At 55.8% G+C, this 17549-nt stretch overlaps 2 protein-coding genes across 5 annotated transcripts; one reads left to right on the top strand and one right to left on the bottom strand.

Annotated features, from left to right (window-relative positions):
• Positions 1–284: 284 nt before the first annotated feature.
• Tmem54 (transmembrane protein 54) lies at positions 285–6395 on the top strand. Of its 3 annotated transcripts, none has more exons than XM_070008845.1 (6): positions 285–509; positions 2441–2634; positions 5063–5122; positions 5259–5447; positions 5571–5705; positions 6079–6395. In XM_070008845.1, exons 1-6 carry the CDS (start codon positions 494–496, stop codon positions 6151–6153), a joined length of 669 nt encoding a protein of 222 aa, XP_069864946.1. In that variant the 5' UTR covers positions 285–493; the 3' UTR covers positions 6154–6395. The 3 variants fall into 3 exon arrangements, with proteins under 3 accessions (XP_069864946.1, XP_069864948.1, XP_069864947.1); XM_070008846.1 differs by lacking the exon at positions 285–509 and adding an exon at positions 2159–2176; XM_070008847.1 differs by lacking the exon at positions 5063–5122.
• Positions 6340–16066, bottom strand: Hpca (hippocalcin). Of its 2 annotated transcripts, none has more exons than XM_070008849.1 (4): positions 16013–16066; positions 13106–13499; positions 7377–7482; positions 6340–7182 (listed from the first exon to the last, which is right to left on the bottom strand). In XM_070008849.1, exons 2-4 carry the CDS (start codon positions 13481–13483, stop codon positions 7085–7087), a joined length of 582 nt encoding a protein of 193 aa, XP_069864950.1. In that variant the 5' UTR covers positions 13484–13499; positions 16013–16066; the 3' UTR covers positions 6340–7084. The 2 variants fall into 2 exon arrangements, with proteins under 2 accessions (XP_069864950.1, XP_069864949.1); XM_070008848.1 differs by lacking the exon at positions 16013–16066 and adding an exon at positions 15718–15792.
• Positions 16067–17549: the final 1483 nt, after the last annotated feature.

Genomic DNA, 17549 nt, shown 5'->3' with positions numbered 1-17549 from the left:
CCAGGCAATGCTCTTACTCCACCCTGGGCCACTCTATTCCCAGCCTTCACCCTGGGGGAGTATGCTGTCTGCTGCCCACCTGGTCCCTGCGGCCATGCTCACGGCCTAGGACGATCGCGGGGGTCGTGGGGGGGCGCCTCTCTGGGCCTCAGTTTCCCCCCAGCGGACAGGCATCCCCGCGGCGGGGCGGGGCGGCTCCGCGCCCGGTACGCGGGGCCCGGGGGCGTGGCGGGGGCGGGGACTCAGCCCGCGGGCCCAGGGCTGCCGAGCCGGTCCGACCGGCCGGCGGGGACACACCTCGGGGCGTCCGGGCTGAGCGGCCCAGGGGGTGCCGGGAAGGGAGGCCGGCCGGTGCGCGGAGCCCGCCCCGGCGGGAAGTGGGTGCGACGCGGTTCGGCGGGGCGCGCGGAATGGGAACGGGGCCCCCCGGCGGCCCGCAGCCTCGGGAGCCCCGCTGACGGCGGCCGGCCGCGGCGACCGGCGCGGGAGCGACATGTGTCTGCGCGTCGGTGAGCGCGGGGCGCGCGGGAGGCCCCGGTCCCGTGCGGGACGGGGGCGCGGGGCGGGGGCGCGCGGGAGGCCCCGGCCCCGTGCGGGACGGGGGCACAGGGCGGAGGGCGCAGGACGGGGCAGAAACCCCACCGCACACTTGGTGGCCTGGGACAGATGACGTCGGCGTCCGGGCCTCAGTTTCCCCGGCAGCGGGACGGAGCTGCTGAGGGTCTTCTCGGGGCGGCTCGCGGTGCCTAGGCCGCTGTCCCCCGCGTTCACCGCCCAGAGAGCCTCCAGGTGCGGGATAGAGAGCAGCCCCCTCGCCACCTGCCCGGAGCTCCGGGGGGCCGGATCCAGGGCCGCGACTCGGCCTCGCCTCCGCCCCTCCTCCGCCCCCCCCCCCCCGGCCGGGAGGGCAGGGGTCCCGTACCCCGGGGCGGGGACCGGACCGGCGCGCCCCTCCCCAGCCTGGGCACTGGGCTGCAGCCGTCGGGCGTCCCACGGCCCTGGGAAGTCTCCACTCCTTAGCGGAGACACCTCCTGAGCCTCAGTTTCCTTCTGTGGAGCATGGGGACTGCCATGCGCACGAATTTAGCTTAGTGCCAGCCGCCGTGCCAAATGCTCCCACAGTGCTTAGAAATAAAGCCAGGCTTTCTTTATAAAGCTCGCCAGCCCCTCTCTCGGAACAGCCGAGGCTGGCACTGCCCTGTTCTACCAGGCCCTGGTCCCAGGATGCTGGTGTTGTGGAGCCCAGCCCGGAGCCCAGGGTGGGTGGGTGGATGGGGTGAGGTGGGTCACAAAGCTGCCCTTCCTCTTCCTGTCTGGCCGGACGCTCATCTTCGGGAAGCGATTCCAGTTCCACGTGCCTGTCCTGCCCGTCTACAGTCTACTACTGATCCCAGTCCTGGTCCCCCACCCTTCAGGCTGTAGGGGGACTTAGAAACCAGCTAAACCAGGCCTGCGCCCTTTTATTCAGGGAAAAATCTGCGGCCCAGAGAACATAAGAACTGGATGCAGGCTGGCAGGAAGCTGATACTGAATGGACTCCAGCCTCCCTGCCCCCTGAATTACCTCTGGCCCAGGGTTCAGCACAGGCAGTGTGGTGATGGCTTTGCCCGGCTTTTTCTTCTGTTTATTCAGCTGTGGAACTCCCATATATAAAATAGGATCTATCTCCTTTGCCAGAGATAAGGAGATGGAGATCTAGGAAGGAACTCCAAGTCAGGTCCCATGGGGGGGGGGGGGGGGCCCTAACAAGAAAGGGTGTAACCACAATTCTGAGGCCTGACCTCATTTCCTGTAGTCTTATAGAGCTGCTAGAGAAAGAGGACCCCAGGGCCAGAGGGTCAGCATGGTGTGTCACCTCCAAGGCAGAGCCAGGGGCTCTGGGCGCCATTGCAGAGAACAACTTAGGAAGAGCCAGAGCTGCCCAAGGAGAGGGTCCAGATGCTGGGATGTGACCACAGGGTGGGAAGCTCCAGACCCACTCAGAGAGGACTTGCCTTTGGTCCCAGCCTCACCCCTCCCAGGGCTCCCTGAACTAAGACCTTGCTTATCCCAGTACTTCCAGAGAAGACTGAGCTAAAGCACTAACAAGATTCCTTCCCCTTGCCTGGCTTGTGGCTTATGTCTGCTACTCAGGAGGCTGAGATGTGAGGTCCCTGTTTGAAGCCAGCTTGAGCAGGTAAATCTGTGAGACTTTTATCTCTAATTAACTACCCCAAAGCTGGAAGTGGAGCTGTGGCTTGAGTGATAAAGCACCCAAGTTCAAGCCCCAGTACTGTGCTTCACTAACCATATAGCTTCAAGAACTCTCATAAAAGGAATTGTGAAGCCCTTTTACAGATGAGGAAACCAAGGCTCCACCCATAGATTTAGAACTCAAAGGTCATCCCTCCGAGGCCTCGGGACGATCCTCACCATGGCCCTGACCTGCTGTCCCAAACAGGTGGCCTGAGTGTGGATGGCTTCCAGAAGATGCTGATGAAGACAGGCCTGGTGCTGGTGGTCCTGGGCCACATGAGCTTCCTCACAGCGGCTGTGCTGCACGGCACCGTGCTGCGCTACGTGACGACCCCTCGAGACGCCGTGGCTCTGCAGTACTGCGTGGTCAACATCCTCTCTGTCACTTCTGCCATTGTGGTATGGGTGGGCCGGGAGGGTAGCTAGCAGGAGGGAAGGGTTTGAAAGATCTTTCATGCTGTTCAGCGCTGGTGGCTCATACCTGCAATCCTAGCTACTCAGGAGGCTGAGATGTGAGGATCTCTGTTGGAAGCCAGCCTGGGCAGATAAAATCTGTGAGACTCTTATCTCCAATTAATACCAGCAAAAAGCTGGAAGTGGAGGTGTAGCTCAAGTGATAGAGCACCAGCCTTGAGTGAAAAGGCTGATTGTGAGATTCTGAGTGCAACTCCAATACCTGAATGGGGTGCGGGGATTGAGGGGGGGGAGAAAGAAGAAGAAAAAAAAAAGAAGGTGGAAGAGGAGAAAGGGAGGGAAGGAGAGAGGGAAGGAAGGAAGGAGGAAGGTCTTTAATAGGTTTCCAGAAGAGCCTGGGAAAGCAGGAAACCAAGCATAACCCTGGTCCATACACCATTTACCAGTCACTCAGACTCTCTTTGCCTTGGTTTCCTAGCTACAAAATGAAATGGTAAGAGTGTCTACCTCAGAGGGTCTTGGCAAGTACTAAGATCACCCACATCAAGTGCTTACTTAGCACAGTACACATGATTAGAGTGCACCACTGTGAGGATTATTACCATACATAGTCAAGGCACTGTGGGACAGAAGGAACGTCAGCATTTTACAGAGGTGGAGGCTTCCTCGTTGGGTATTGATGGATGAGTAGGAGTTCACAGGTGGGTTGCAATTACTAACCCAGGTATGTGGCATGCTAGGTCTAGCAGGCAGCAAAGGAAGCTGGGATGGCGTTCCATGTACAGACTCTAGCCATGCTGTGTGTGGAGGTGGGACTGGTGTTCTGCCAACACTGAGAAAAACAACTTGGTGGGAGCTTTAGCTTTAGACCTGGTCTACAACAAGTACTTGATACCTAGTTGGCCACATGATGCCCTGTCTGATAACTGCATGTATGAAGCGGCTCTTACCTGGCTGTCAGCAGAGGCCACTGCACCATTGGGGAGTCATCTGCGTTTAGAGTCAGCACTATCCTTTTCGCCTCCCCGGCTGAGGGATGGCTCCTTCTTGAAGCCTGGTTGCACTGGAAAGCTCAGCCAGCCAGCTGGCTTCCAGGCGTGGTGAACCTGGCCCCTGCAAGCAGGAGAGGCTCTGTGGACAGGGCATTTGCTGCTGGGTGCTGTGTCCTTGGGAGTCTATTCTGTGCAGCTGCATGAGGAAGGCAGGGCCCAGGGTTTAGCAAGGCTACCGGGATGGGCACTGGGGCTGGACCAGTTCACCTTTGCCCTCATTTACCCAGTTAATGCTCACTGCTCCCAGTCTCTGTATTACAAAGGAGGAACAGAAGACTCGAGGTGCATGATTCAAAAAAGCCAAGCCAGATTTGAATCCATTTCCGGTCTGACCCTGAGACCATTGTCCTTCCTGTGACTTCCAGCTGCCGAGCGGAGCTTAACCCAGAGAGGTTGAGGCAGTGAGTTGAGTAGAGGTTGCACAGTGGAAGTAAAGCCATTTCTTCAAGCTCCGTGGTCCCAAGTGGTTACAGGGAAGTGACCATTTGGGACTGCCTTTGGGGTAGGTAGGAAGCCTGCAGCAGGGCGGGCTCACAGCAGAAGAGCAGAAGGCAGCTCCCAGAGAGAGGGTACTGGACAGGCAGTTTCTAGAGCAGCTGCTCGAAATGCCCACATGCAGGGCAGTGATGGAGGGCCATGGCACAGAGTGGACCTGAGCTGATGGGGGTGGAGCCACGTCACTTCCTCCGGCTTTTAAATTCTACTTTATAAAGGGCCCTGATTCATTTTATCATAATTTTAATTTTAGTCCCTTGCCAGTTGTGTTACCTCATTTCTCCACAAATCGTCTCCCATCACATGTACCCTGTGGCTTCACACACTTCCTTGGCATGCATCTGCAGGCCTGAGATCTGCAGGTCCCTCTTTGAGACTCAGCCTTGTAGTCAATAGGGTGTCATAGAAGGTTGTAGGCCAGAGAGTGATTTTCAAACCATCACTGTAGCCAGGCACTGGTGGCTCACGCCTGTAATCCTAGCTACTCAGGAGGCTGAGACCTGAAGATCGCAGCTCAAAGCCAGCCCAGGCAGGAAAGTCCATGAGACTCTTATCTCCAAAAAACCACCCGAAAACTGGAAGTGGCACTGTGGCTCAAGTGGTAGAGCACTCGCCTTGAACTGAAGAGCTCAGGGACAGCGCCCAGGCCCAGAGTTCAAGCCCCATGACCGCCCCCCCCCCAAAAAAAAAAATCACTGTAGAGCTGGAGCATGAAGGAGCCATTCCTGTGTGAAGATGGAGATAATGAAACCAAAGCCAAGCATAAGATGGGGGTTAGGGGCAGGGCACGGGTGTGGTCCAGACCTGCACCTGCTCCCCTCCCTGCTACCTGCACTGGGATCATGCTGACTTGAGTCCTCCCACAGGTCATCACCACGGGCATTGCAGCTGCAGTGCTGTCCCGATACCTCCCGAGCCACACCCTGGTATGTGGCATTTCCTGGGATGGGGCTGTGGGGAGAAGCAGCGGTGGCCCTAAGGACCCAGCTGACCATCAGGGAAGTCAGTGTTGCCCTGGGGGCCACGCCTGATGTCACTGACCAGTGATCTTTGCCCTTCCAGCGCTGGGCAGTGTTTAGCTCAAGTGTGGCCTGTGCTTTTTTCTCTGTGACCTGTGCCCTTGGCCTCTTGGCCTCGATTGCTGTGACCTTTGCCACCCAAGGCCGGGCATTACTGGCTGCCTGTACCTTTGGGAACGCTGAACTGCTGGTGCTCACGCCTGACTGTCCCTTTGACCCCACACGCATTTATGTAAGTGCCTTGGCCTGATATGGGTGGTACCCAGACCCCTAACAGCAGTGGGCAGGGCTGTTGGAGGCTGCTCCTCGACTCCCCCAACCTCAGGCAGTCATCTCTGCCTCCCGTGTCCCGCAGAGCTCCAGCCTGTGCCTCTGGGCCACCTCCCTAGTGTTCTGCGTGACGGAGAGTGTGTTTGCTGTGCGCTCTGCCCAGCTCATGCACCAGCTGCTGGAACTGAGGCCCTGGTGGGGGAAAAGCAGCCACCCCGCAGTAAGTCCCCTCCAGAGCCTGACTCCCTATGTTTCCTGCCAGCTGTAGCTGGGGAGCCCAGGCTGGTCTTCTATACCCCCGTTGGGGTCCCAACCTTGAAAATAGGGCAAAAGTTTTCTCCTCGGGATCAAAAGGAGAGGCTTGGAGGACCAGAGAGGTCAGATCTTCCCACTAAGATACAGCTGACACCTGGCTCTCCCAAGGCCCAGAATGAGTCTTAAGGGAAGCTTCCAGTTTGAATGGAGGAGACTCCAAGGATCTGGCCTGGCATTTGCATAGGGGGTGGTGATACCCTTTGCCCTGCCCCACCTCTTTCTGCCACCTCATCCCTGGAGTAACCCAGGGGGCTCAGTGGGTTCTTGTGTCTCTGCAGATACAGGAGAGCCCAGAGCCTGTGGACAGCCATGACCTGCTGAGCTGTACCAGCTTGGTGCCACTGACCCTCTGAGGATCGTCATACTGCCCAGCCCCTGGCCACTGGGACCTACAACCAATCAGCAACAATGATCAGTGCCCAGGTGGACATGGAGGCCCAGGCGGACCTAGGACTCTTGGAGCTGGCCAAAGCGGGTTCAATGGATCCCTTGGCACCCAAGAGAGATTTTCAAACTCCTTCCCCAACCACCCAGCCCACTGCACTGAAACGAGACTTTATTCTGAAGTTATTAAAAAGAACAGAGATATGCTCCATCTGGCTGCATGCAGGGGGGGACAGGGGCTCGGCCAGGGGCCTGCACTTCTTTCCCACTCAGAATGCTGTGGAGGGCTCTGCCCGTGTGTGTGTGTGAGAGTGTGTGTGTGTGTGTGTGTGTGTGTGTGTGTGTGTGTGTGTGTGTGTGAAGGTAGTGAGGCAAAATACAAAGCAGTGGATCGGTGTTCTGTGAGACTGGCAGGGATCATCCAAGTGCTAAAAGGCAGGCAGGGTTCATGGACCCACAGCTGGCAGCTGGAATCCTGGAAGGTTTTCCATTTTCAAGGCAGGAAAGGCTAGGGCTCTCCTGCAGGAAAGGGATTCAAGGGTGTTTCTTCCTCAAAGCCCCACAGCTTTGCAATCTTTCTCTCCTGAGAGGGAGTCCCACCTCCACCCAGGCTGAGATCTCATATAAGGGGGAGCCTTCCCTCTGGTGAGGTGGGCGTCCCAGGGCTGTGGCTGTCTGGGGAAGGGCAGGGCAGACACTGCCTCGAGGCTTGTAGGATGCTGGCCACGTGCTTGCTTGGGCCCCTTGCTTTCAGGGTTTCCTTTGCCAGAGGCCCCCACCCAAAGGTGCAGGCCCAGAAGGGAGTCCTGTCTGGCCCCCAGCCTGGATAGACACAAAGGAGAGGAAGCTGAGAGCCGGCAAGGCCGGTGAAGGCGGGGTGGAGGGCCTGGCTCCTGTCGCTCAGAACTGGGAAGCACTGCTGGGGTCACACTGCAGCAGGCGAACGATGGAGGGGTCGCTTTTGGCCCCACGGATGAACTCCTCAAGGGACAGCTTGCCTGCAGAATGGAGGGAAACGATGATGATGATGATGGGGAAGGGGGGTATGGGTCACCACCCTGGGGCCAGCAGAGGGAAGGAGGGGTATAGGACACCACCCTGGGGGGGCAGGAGAGGGATGGAGGTCATGCAGACACCACCCTGGGGGGCAGGAGAGGGAAGGAGGGGTGCTTCATCCCACCCCCGCTCTCACCATCATTGTTCGTGTCCATTTGGCGGAAGATTTTCTCAGTTCTCTTCTCAGGGGTTGACTCGTCCTCTGGCATCTTCATCACAGAGGAAACCATCTTGTAAATGGCCTAGGGGTGGGAGAAAGGGGATGGCAGCGAATGAGAGAAACTCCATGACCCCTTCTCCTCCCCCTGGCCCCCCACCCCTGCCAACACCCAATCACTCTCAGGGAGTCTTGGATGAGCTGGTGGAAAGGAATTGCTGGCCTGTCTGTGGCAGAAACAAAGGCAACACAGCCTGAAAACTCCTAGAGGGGGCCAAAAGTTGAGGGTAGTGTTGGAGGACATTGAGGCCCAAACAAAGGGCCTAGAACTGTGGGGTACAGGTTTGGGGGTCAGTGCCAAGTTCATGTCAGTGCTTGGGAACACCAAACTCTGGAGGGCATTGCACTCAGTCAACAGGGGGCACTAGACTGCAGTACCCCTTTGTCTGGCAGGGGGAGCAAGACTGGTTTGCAGTCTCTGGGGGGTGGAGATTATGCAAATGAAATGCAAATGCACACCTGCCTGCTCAGGGACAGCCTGGGCTCTGCTTGGCTGAAGGTGGCAGCTGCCTCCTGCTCCCCAAGCAAAGTGAAGGTGGGTTTCTGTACTAAATGTACATAACATGAAGTGCTCAGCCTATGGGATGGACTCAGTTCCTTGTGCCCCAGATGACCAGACTGGTCACCTCGATCTTCAGCTTTTGCAGATTGGTGTCTCCTCCAGGAAGCCATCCTTATTTCTCCATGGCATATACTCTCCAGTCTGGCTTATGCCTCTGTGCTGCTCTTTTCTGGCCTCTCTCTCCTTCTGTGGTCTGTCCCTTTGCTGCTTCTGAAAGCTCTTCCCAAACACAAATCTCCACTGCCATGTCCCCAGCCCAGCAGGCCGCCCCCTCGTTCCGTCACACACAGGCCCCCTCCAGGCCTGCCATGCATCCGCTCCTTCTGGATGCTGCCCCACGCTCCTTCTGCTGCCTCCCACTCCTCCGTGGGGCTCAGTTTACTCCATGCTTTCCAAGCGAGCCCTTCTCAGACCCAGGGTGGGTCAGGATGCAATCTGCTACCTGGAACCTTGTGGGAATAAACTGTATCTCTGTGGGATTGTTCCTAATCCCACCATTCAGAAAAGAACCTGGGACATTGAGCTACTGCCCAGTAGTACATTGTCTGACAGGTGGCAGAGACGCCTGTTTAAAGACCAAGATGCCTCACAAACTGCCCACCTCTGACCCGTCACCACTGGACTCCTCAGGGTGTCTAATTCTGCCACAATCAAGTAGCTCTGGTCCTCTCAGATTTCCCAGCATTTACAGTGTTTGCTTGGAGCAAGAATATTATCTACTTTTATCAGGCAGCTGCTGGGTGCTAGGTTCAGCATGCAGTGTTTATTTTCTTTCCTTTTTTCTTTTTTGATGTGTGTGTGTGTGTGTGTGTGTGCGCGCGTGTGTGTGTGTGTGTGTGTGTGTGCGTGTGTGTGTGTGTGTGTGTATGTGTGTGTGCGCACACGCGCGCATGCCTATACTGGCGTTTAAACAGGACTTGGACTCTGTCTTTTTTTGGGGGGAGGGGGTCCGGTCGTGGGGCCTGAACTCTGGGCCTGGGCGCTGTCCCTCAGCTCTTCAGCTCAAGGCTAGCACTCTACCACTTGAGCCACAGCGCCAGCACCACTTCCCGCTTTTTTCTTTTTGCTTATGTGGTGCTGAGGAATCGAACCCAGGGCCTCAGGCATGCAAGGCAAGCGCTCTACCACTGAGCCACCTTCCCAGCCCAGCCTGGTCATTCTTGACTACTTGGATAGTTTCCATTCTCATTCCCACTCAGGCCCCCAGAAACTCTTCCTCTTAGCCCTATCTAGACCAAACTTTATTTTTTTGTCAGTCATGGGGCCTGTACTCTGGGCCTGGGTGCTGTCCCTCAGCTCTTCAGCTCAAGGCTAGCACTCTACCATTGAGCCACAGCATCACTTCCAGTTTTGTCTGCTTATGTGGTGCTGAGGAATTGAACCCAGAGCCTCATGCATGCAAGGCAAGCGCTCTACCACTAAGCCACCTTCCCAGACCCTGTCTTTTTTTTTTTTACTCAAGGCTGGCACTCTACCACTAGACCTGCATCTCTACTTCTGGCTTTTTGCTAGTTAATTGGAGATAAGAGTTTCACTCACTTTCCTACCTGAGCTGTATTAATCCTCAGATTTCAGCATCCTGAGTAGACAGGATTACAGGTGTGAGCCACCAGTGTCTGACTTGCATGCAGCATTTCTAAGCATCCCAACAGCTTCTGAAAGCAGGCATCACAATCTTCCCTCCCTGCCCCCCCACTTTTTTTCCAGATACAAAGCTGAGGCTCAGGAGAGGAACTGATTACAGAGACTTGATTTGAACCTACTGCTCTTAGTGGCTGGCTGCATGTGTAGGCAGTGGGGTGGGAGGAATCGTAGAAGCTCCAAAGTCAGATAGACCTGGAGTACCATCCTGGTCCATTATTCACTTGAGGGTAGCCTTGGATATCTCCCTTTTTAGGATTATGTAGAGGATTAAATGAGGCAGAAGAATTGGAACAATGGTGGCTAGAGTAACAATGGTCACTAAATAGCAGCTCCTATTACTGTCATTCACCCACTGGGATCTCAGGCTTTCCCATCTCTGTCCCCTGGGCTCCCAGGTGTCCCTCTTACTATCCTGTCACAAAGCTGATCACCATGGCCTGGACATTGATCTCTCCCACCAGAGTGGAAGCCCTTCAGAAGCACAATGTCTTCCCTTCTAGTGCTCTCCACCTGGCCCAGGACTGGACCCTGACAGGGAATCAGCAGTGGCTTAGAGAGTGACCAGTCCCCTGTGACAAGCCTTCTAATTAATTGTCTAGAGCTATTGCTCACTGGAGTTTCACTGGAGCCTACTTGTCATTAATCAGACACTGGGGTTCAGAGCTCTGTCGGCACTAGCTGTCTGGAGCCTCTGGGCTGCCATAAAGGAAGCCAGGACTTAGAGAGATGAGGCTGGCTGTGAAGAGGTCCTGAAGATTTCCAAGGACTAGGACTGGTTTTTCTGGGATAATAGATACTGCAGCTCCACCAGTCCAGCTGAGGTTTACCAGTTCACACTAGTGCAGCCATTCATACATACATTCATGCTTTGCCATAAATGTCCTCTGGACTGGTTGGGACCCAGCCAATCCCTGAATGGTCCTCCGCCACCCTGCTTGCCTCCACCCCTCCATCAGGACCCCGGAAGGTCCCTATCATCCAGAAACACAAGAGTGAATGCCTAACCCTCAGAAGTGAGAGTCAAACATTAAGGCAGGAGGCAGAAGGACTGGATCCCTTCCCCCAGGAAACCAGTGCTACTCAAGTCAGACCTTTAGCAAGTGAAGAGCCAAAGCTGAAGTCCAGCTAGAGCTGGAGGAGTTGGAAGGGAGCCGTCCATGGAGCTGGGGAGCAGAAGGGAAGGGACTGGAGATGCAGAAAGGAGAGAGGACAAGAGCTTGAGTAAAGCTGTATGCAGGATTACTCTGGCACATCTCAGGAATGCTGGCTTGATCAAAGGGTGTGTGGAAGAGGCAATGATGGCTGGCAGTCACTGGTATTGACTGAATACCTGCAGGGTAGAACCAGCACCTTGGCTAGAACCATCACCTGCTTTATCCTGCAGTAGCCCTTTCAAAGCAGGGCCTCAGTGGTCTCCACTTTACAAGCAGGGAGAGCTGGGAAGATTCAGAAATGGCTGCAATAGTAACAGTCCTAACTGTCTTCTGTCTTAGCGAAGGGGATGGGTGCTCTGGAAGGTTTTTAGTTGGAAGCAAATCTGTTTCATGCTTAAATTTGTGCTAAGAAAGGACATTCCTAGCCTGATGCCCATAGCTCACACCTGTAATCCTAGCTACTCAGGAGGTTGAGATCTGAGGATCAGGGTACACAAGCCAACACAGGCAGAAAAGTCTGTACGACTCTTCAATTAATCATTTTTTAAAAAAAGCTGGAAGCAGAGCGGTGGCTTCAAGTGGTAGAGCACTAGCCTGCAGCTGAAAAGAACTCAGACAGCCCTCAGGCCCTGAGTTCAAGCCCAAAACCAGAAAGAAAGAAAAAAGACATTCCTGTCAGGTCTATAAGTCTCATGAGGACAGCATCACTGAGCCCATTTTTCTGGGGAGACATCTAAGAGCTAAGGCAAGCCAAATCTAGCTAGGAATCAAGACCTGTCAACAGAGGCAGCTCTAAGGGGTGGCCAGCCTGAATTTAACTCTACCTATGTACTGTGTGGCTTTAGGCAAGTCATGCCCCAACTCTGAGCCTCATAGGGTTGTGGTAAGGGTACACTGAGCTGGAGGCATGACTCAAGTGATAGAGTACCAGCTAACAGCACGAAGCCCTGAGTTCAAACCCCAGAACCACAAAAAAAAAAAAGGATTTACTGATTCAAGGAAATAAACATCTAACTCAGTCCTAGTGTTTGGGTTATTCCTTTTATTAAGGGAAAGCAACTGAGTGTCTAGAGCAAATATGGTTGTTGGAGCTTGGCTGTGAGGCTTTGAACAAGTGCCTTGACCTCTCTGAGCATTTTCTTCTGATAAATTAGGATCAATAAAGCATAACTATGGATTGGGGAAGTAGCCCAGTTGTAGAACATTTGACTTCACAGGACAAGGTCCTAGGTTCAATTGCCACCAGTACAAAAAAAAATGTTTTATTTAGGTATGGTGGCCCACACATGTAATCCCAGCACTTGGGTGGCTGAAGTAAGAAGATTGAAAGTTTGAGGTCAGCCTAGAATAGCAAGACCTGCTTCAAAAAAAAGTTGGGAGTCTGGGAGTATGACTCAAGTGGTAAGGCACCTGTACAACAAGCCTAAAGCTCTGAGTGCAAACTCTAGTATTGAGGAGGAAAAAATAAAACATCTTTCCTGTATTCTACAGAAATGTCAAGTCTTGAAAGATAAAGAAAGGTTGAGGGATGATTCCAGATTAAAGAAGACTAAAGAGACATGAATGACCAAAAAAAAAAAAAAAATCAAAGCATAATCCTGGACTAGGAAAAAAGACTATAAAGAACATCATGAAGACAGTTGGCAAAATTGGAATATGATCTGTAGATTAGATAATAGCATTGTTTCCATGTTAAATGCTCTGACTTGGATAATCATGTTATGGGTTATGTAAGAGAATGTCCTTATTCTTAGGAAATACATCCTTTATCTTTCTCATTGAGAATCACAGAAAAGCTTGGCACGCACATAAAGATAAAGCAATGAGGCCAAATATTAACTGCGAAGTCTGGGCTCAAGGTATAGGGGAGTTTTCTTAGCTATTTAAATTGGAAATGATTATTGTATGTGTATGCATGCATGTGCGTGCATATGTGTGTGCTTCTGGGGCTTGAACTCAGAGCTTGGGCACTGACCCTTAGCTTTTTATGCACAAGCCTAGTGTTCTACCATATGAGCCACAGGTCCACTTTTGGCTTTTTGGTGGTTAACTGGAGATAAGAGTCTCACAGACTTTCCTGCCTGGGCTGGCTTTGAACCATGATCCCCAGATCTCAGCTTCCTGAGTAGCAAGGATGACAGGTACCTGGCTCTCCTACTGAGGAACTTTGTCTATGAGATGGTAGGAATATCACCTACCACCGTGGGCCTACCAGGTTTGTGGAATGACTCTAAGAGTGGTGAGTGAAGCTGCCAGGCTTATGCCTGGCACTGAGGGGCCCAGCCCACCTGCACAATCTCCAGCATCTCCTCTCGGCTGATGTAGCCATTGCCGTCCAGGTCATACATGCTGAAGGCCCACATGAGCTTCTGCTCCAGACGGCCACGTGAGGTCACGCTGAGTGCGATGATGAACTCCCGAAAGTCGATGGTGCCATCACTGTTGGTGTCAAAGGTGCGGAAGACGTGCTCAGCAAACTTGGAGGCGTCGCCGTAGGGGAAGAAGTTGGCGTAGATCTTCTTGAACTCATCCACGTTGAGGATACCTGTTGGGCAGTCCTTGAGGAAGCCCTTGTACCACTCCTGCAGCTCCAGCTCTGAGAACTCCGTGTTCTCCCGCAGGTCCTGCAGCATCTCGGGCCGCAGCTTGCTGTTCTGCTTGCCCATGGCCGCCAAGTCCCACCTGGGTCCCCAAAAGGGACAGACAGGAGTGGTTTACTGGACAGCACTCCAGAAAGGCCCCTTAACTTCTCCCTTGACCCAGCAGGAGAAAAGGAAATGGCCCTGGGTCACAGCCGCACGCAGGTGCCCCACCTCTGTGATCTCACATGTCCCCAGGAACTGAGACCCCAGAGAGAGAGAAAGCGGAAAGGAAGGGGTTGACATTTACTGAATCTTTCTGGGTGCCAGAGTACACACCTTCTCAACTCCCCAAGGGGACATCAGGTGATTTATCCCCACTTTCCAGAGGAGAAGGCAGGCTCAGAGAAGAGAGAAGCCCACACAGCCATTGCAAAACAAAGCCAACTCTCACAGTTGACCAGAAAGACCTTGCAGAGAGACCGTCTGGCCTGCCCTCTACCCACTGTCCAATCAGTGCTCCCATACGCCTGCCGTTCACAAAATATACCTGCAGACCAGACACTGCCCTGCTCTCCTACAGATGGGCCTGATAAGGGACAGCCCTGGCTAGGTGCTAACCTGGGCTACAGAGCCCTCTCACCTGATTTGAAGCTCAGCTCTGCCTCTTATAAGCTGGTGACCTTGGGCAAGTTCCTTAACCTCTCCTCCTCATCCGGGGAGTGGGAGTAATAATAGCGCTTACCTCACATGATTGTCATGGGGATTAAATTAGCTAATACACAGGAAGCATTTAGAGCTGTGCCTGCATTGATAACTGTTAATAACCTAAATGAAAATGGTTTAAAGGTAATCCAGATGCCACACCAAATCAAGCACAATATGCAAATGCATGTACAGGGCCACACACCAAATCCACGCCACTCACATACCAGCTCGCACCACCCACGGGTCATCACGCCTCTACACACCACATTCTTTTGGCCCCACAACTCACATTCTGACACAGGGCACCACGCGCAGCTCCTCTACCCTGTGCATGAAGGCACACCAGCCCACGACCCCACATGTCTCACACACGCCATCACATGCCAACTCGCGTGTCGACACCTCTCACACGGCCAGCTGCACGTGGGACCTGAGGCACCCTTGTCATTCTTCCCTCCCTGTCACCTTGGGATGCTCCTAGGTCCCAGGAGAGGGATCAGAAGGCCTTCCCAGACCTGTTGGGGCTCATTTCACAGGGAAGCCCCTGGCCTATTAACCCTCCCCTAGTAGTCCTGAAAGGTCTCCTCAGGGCAGGAGTTGGAACAGGAGGCAAGGTGGGCAGCAAGGCAAGGGAGGCAGCCAGGTGGTGATAGGCAGGGATGTAGGGGTGTGTGCAGTTGCCACACACACACACACACACACACACACACACACACAGGGAAGGCGAGTGAGACAGGGCAAGGGGTCCCTCCCTGTGCGTGCCTGTGCAGGGAGCTCCATGAACATGCAGGTGGGCGAGGGCTGAGATGCATGCGCTCACGCACGGTGCTGCGCCCTGGTTCTGCACTGCCTGTCTCCCCGTGTGTTCCCTCCATGTCTGTGCATGTGCATTTCGGGTGCGGGTGACCAGGTGTGCCCCTGTCACACGGAAAGAGGGGCAGGCAGGGGAGTGTGCGGGGGACCTGTGCGTCCTCAGCGGTGTGTCACAGGCATGTTTCTCCAAGTTGGGCCCCCTCCTTTCTAGATCAGCCCCAGGGCTGAGGACCCACAGAACAAGTGTGTGGGAAGGGACTGAGGAAATGCGTAGGGCTGAGCATGGGAGTGTGTCCCTTACCCCCCTCCTCAAGGTCCAAGGAACTGGGTCACCGGGGTGGGGGCAGAGGAATCTGCGGGGCAGGAGAGCTACCCCCGGTGCCCCCTGCTCTCTACCACCCTCGGAATGACCCCTCCCGGAGGGAAGAAGATTCTGTTGTCTTCTTCGGGTACACCCACCTCCCCAGCTCCCCAAATGGGAATAACCTCACAGCCGGACCTGAGCGACCCGCCCTGATCCCCTCTCCAACCCCCCATCCCCGCCTCAATCCGCCCGGCCTCGGGGGCGCGTGTCCCCTCCTGGAGGGGGCGCCCCGGGGCGGCCGAAACGGGGCTCGCAGGCGTTCAGGACCCTGGAGAGCGCCCCGCGTCCCCCGGGGCGCCCGCTCCCCGCGCCCGCCCGCCGAGGGAGGATTCCCGCGGGGACCCCAGGGATCGGAGAGCCCCGGACGCGGCCCCGGGGCTCCGGGGTTCCCTCCCCGTGCCCCCCCCCGGCCCCTGCCCCAGCAGCCCCCACTCACCCAGCGACGCCGAGACACCGACTGCGCAGGGAAGGCGGCGCTGCTGCGGCGCGCGGCGGCAGAGGCGGCTGGGGGGCGGGCGGGACTGCGAGGGAGCCGCCCCGCGGCGCCCGCCCCGAGCCCCTCCCCTGGGGGGACCCTCCAACCCGGGGTGGCTCCGCCCCGCCCCCGCCGGGAGGGAGAGGGGGCGCCCTCACTTCCCCGCGCCCCCTCGGGAGGCGTCATCCCGCCGAGGAGGAAGGCTGGGACACCCGGGTCAGTGCCCAGAGACCATCCCGCGTCCTCCCACCCCTACCTGGACGCAGGGCCGCGCGTCGTCGCTCCGCTCCGAGCGGAATCCGGGTCCTGGGTGTGGAGGCGATGGGCGCCCTCCCTGTCCCCACCACCCCGCCCCGCGCCCCCAACCTCAACTCAGGAACCTGCTGAGCTCTTTGGGGAGCAAGGGGTGCGCATTCCTTCAGTCTCGAGCCCTCGGGGGAGGGGCAGACACGCCCCCTGCCCCCTCCCCGGCCCCTCCTCTCCACCTCACCCCCACCTTCTTAGAATCCACCCCACCTCCCACCTCCCGTGCACACCACGGGAAAACCCCTCCTCAGCCCAGGCTCTGCCGCGCAGGCCTGTGCCCTGCCCCGGGGCTATGAGGGTCCCTGAGGGGCGTCCGTGTGCTCTCCCGAGTGACCTGACCAAAGCTCCTCCTGCTGCCGGCATGGGGGCTGCATCCTCCTTCTTCCAACCCTGGCAACAACCCTTTGGCTTCAGTTGGGTCATTTCTCTGTCTCGGTAATTGCCCTATTTTACAGATGAGGAAACTGAGGCTGGGGGGGGGGTGTTGAATGACTTTGCCAATGTGTCCTACCGTAGCAAGGGAATGGAGGGCTCACACTTGAATCCATGTGCCTGCATTCATTTTTTCTTTCATTCCCACATTGAGCAAGTGCTGGTCCTGCACCCAGCACTGTTCTGGGCAGTGAGGTCGCAGGCATGGGTAAGAAACCATGGACGCAGTCACATACAAGTCAGTTCTGTGGTATATCAGGTAAGTCATGGGAAACAGTATGGTGGCAGGTCTAGAGCTATGGGGACTATGCCAAGGCCTTCCGTTCATGTTTCAGGTAAGACAAGAAGTCCTTGGGTTTGAGGAGAATGAGAGAGGGTCTGACTTCTGAGCAACTGCTCCTGCAGCCATTGTATGAAGATGGGGTAGTGGAAGGCAAGTGGGGATCACGTTGGTGGCAGGATCTTGGGTGGCAGATGGGTCTGCTTTCCTGACATCCTTGGAAAGGTGAAGCTGACACCCTGTGCCACCTCTAGACAGGAGGGCTCAGGCCCTCCTGGCTCCCTGGAGCTTTGTCTAAAGTTCCCCTTTGAGGACCCCACACCAAGCCTCCTGAGCCATCCGTCTAGACTTAGTCCTTCCCGCTGGGAGGAAAGGGGAGGTCTCCATTGGAGGAGCTGGGGAGCCAGATGGGTGGGGTTGGGACAGCTGGGCCCTCCGGAACATGAACATGGGCTCCACTGTGTGCCTTGGCTCTGGTGTTGGGACCCCCAGTGGAGGCGTGAAAGACACCAGACGCATGTGGGTGGTTCCCAGCTGCCTCCTGCCTAAGGACCTGGGAAGGGGGAGCAGAGAGTTTCCTCAGCCCCCACCTCAGGCCCCTCTAGTGACAACCTCCTCCTGGTTGGCCTCCAGGGCCTTCCTTGCTTGGAACAGGGGGAGGAGCCTGCAGTCCCTCCCTCTGCCTCTACTGCTCCCATGATTCTCTCTTCCTGCCTGAAGCTGGAATCTTCCCAGCCTAGTCTGGATCCTTCTCTCCATCCTGGGTGGGTAGGAG

The sequence above is a fragment of the Dipodomys merriami genome, unplaced genomic scaffold, assembly GCF_024711535.1.
Source record: "Dipodomys merriami isolate MVZ:Mamm:240054 unplaced genomic scaffold, mDipMer1.0.p SCAF_71, whole genome shotgun sequence".
NCBI lineage: Eukaryota > Metazoa > Chordata > Mammalia > Rodentia > Heteromyidae > Dipodomys > Dipodomys merriami.
This window is presented reverse-complemented; position numbering and strand designations above follow the sequence as displayed.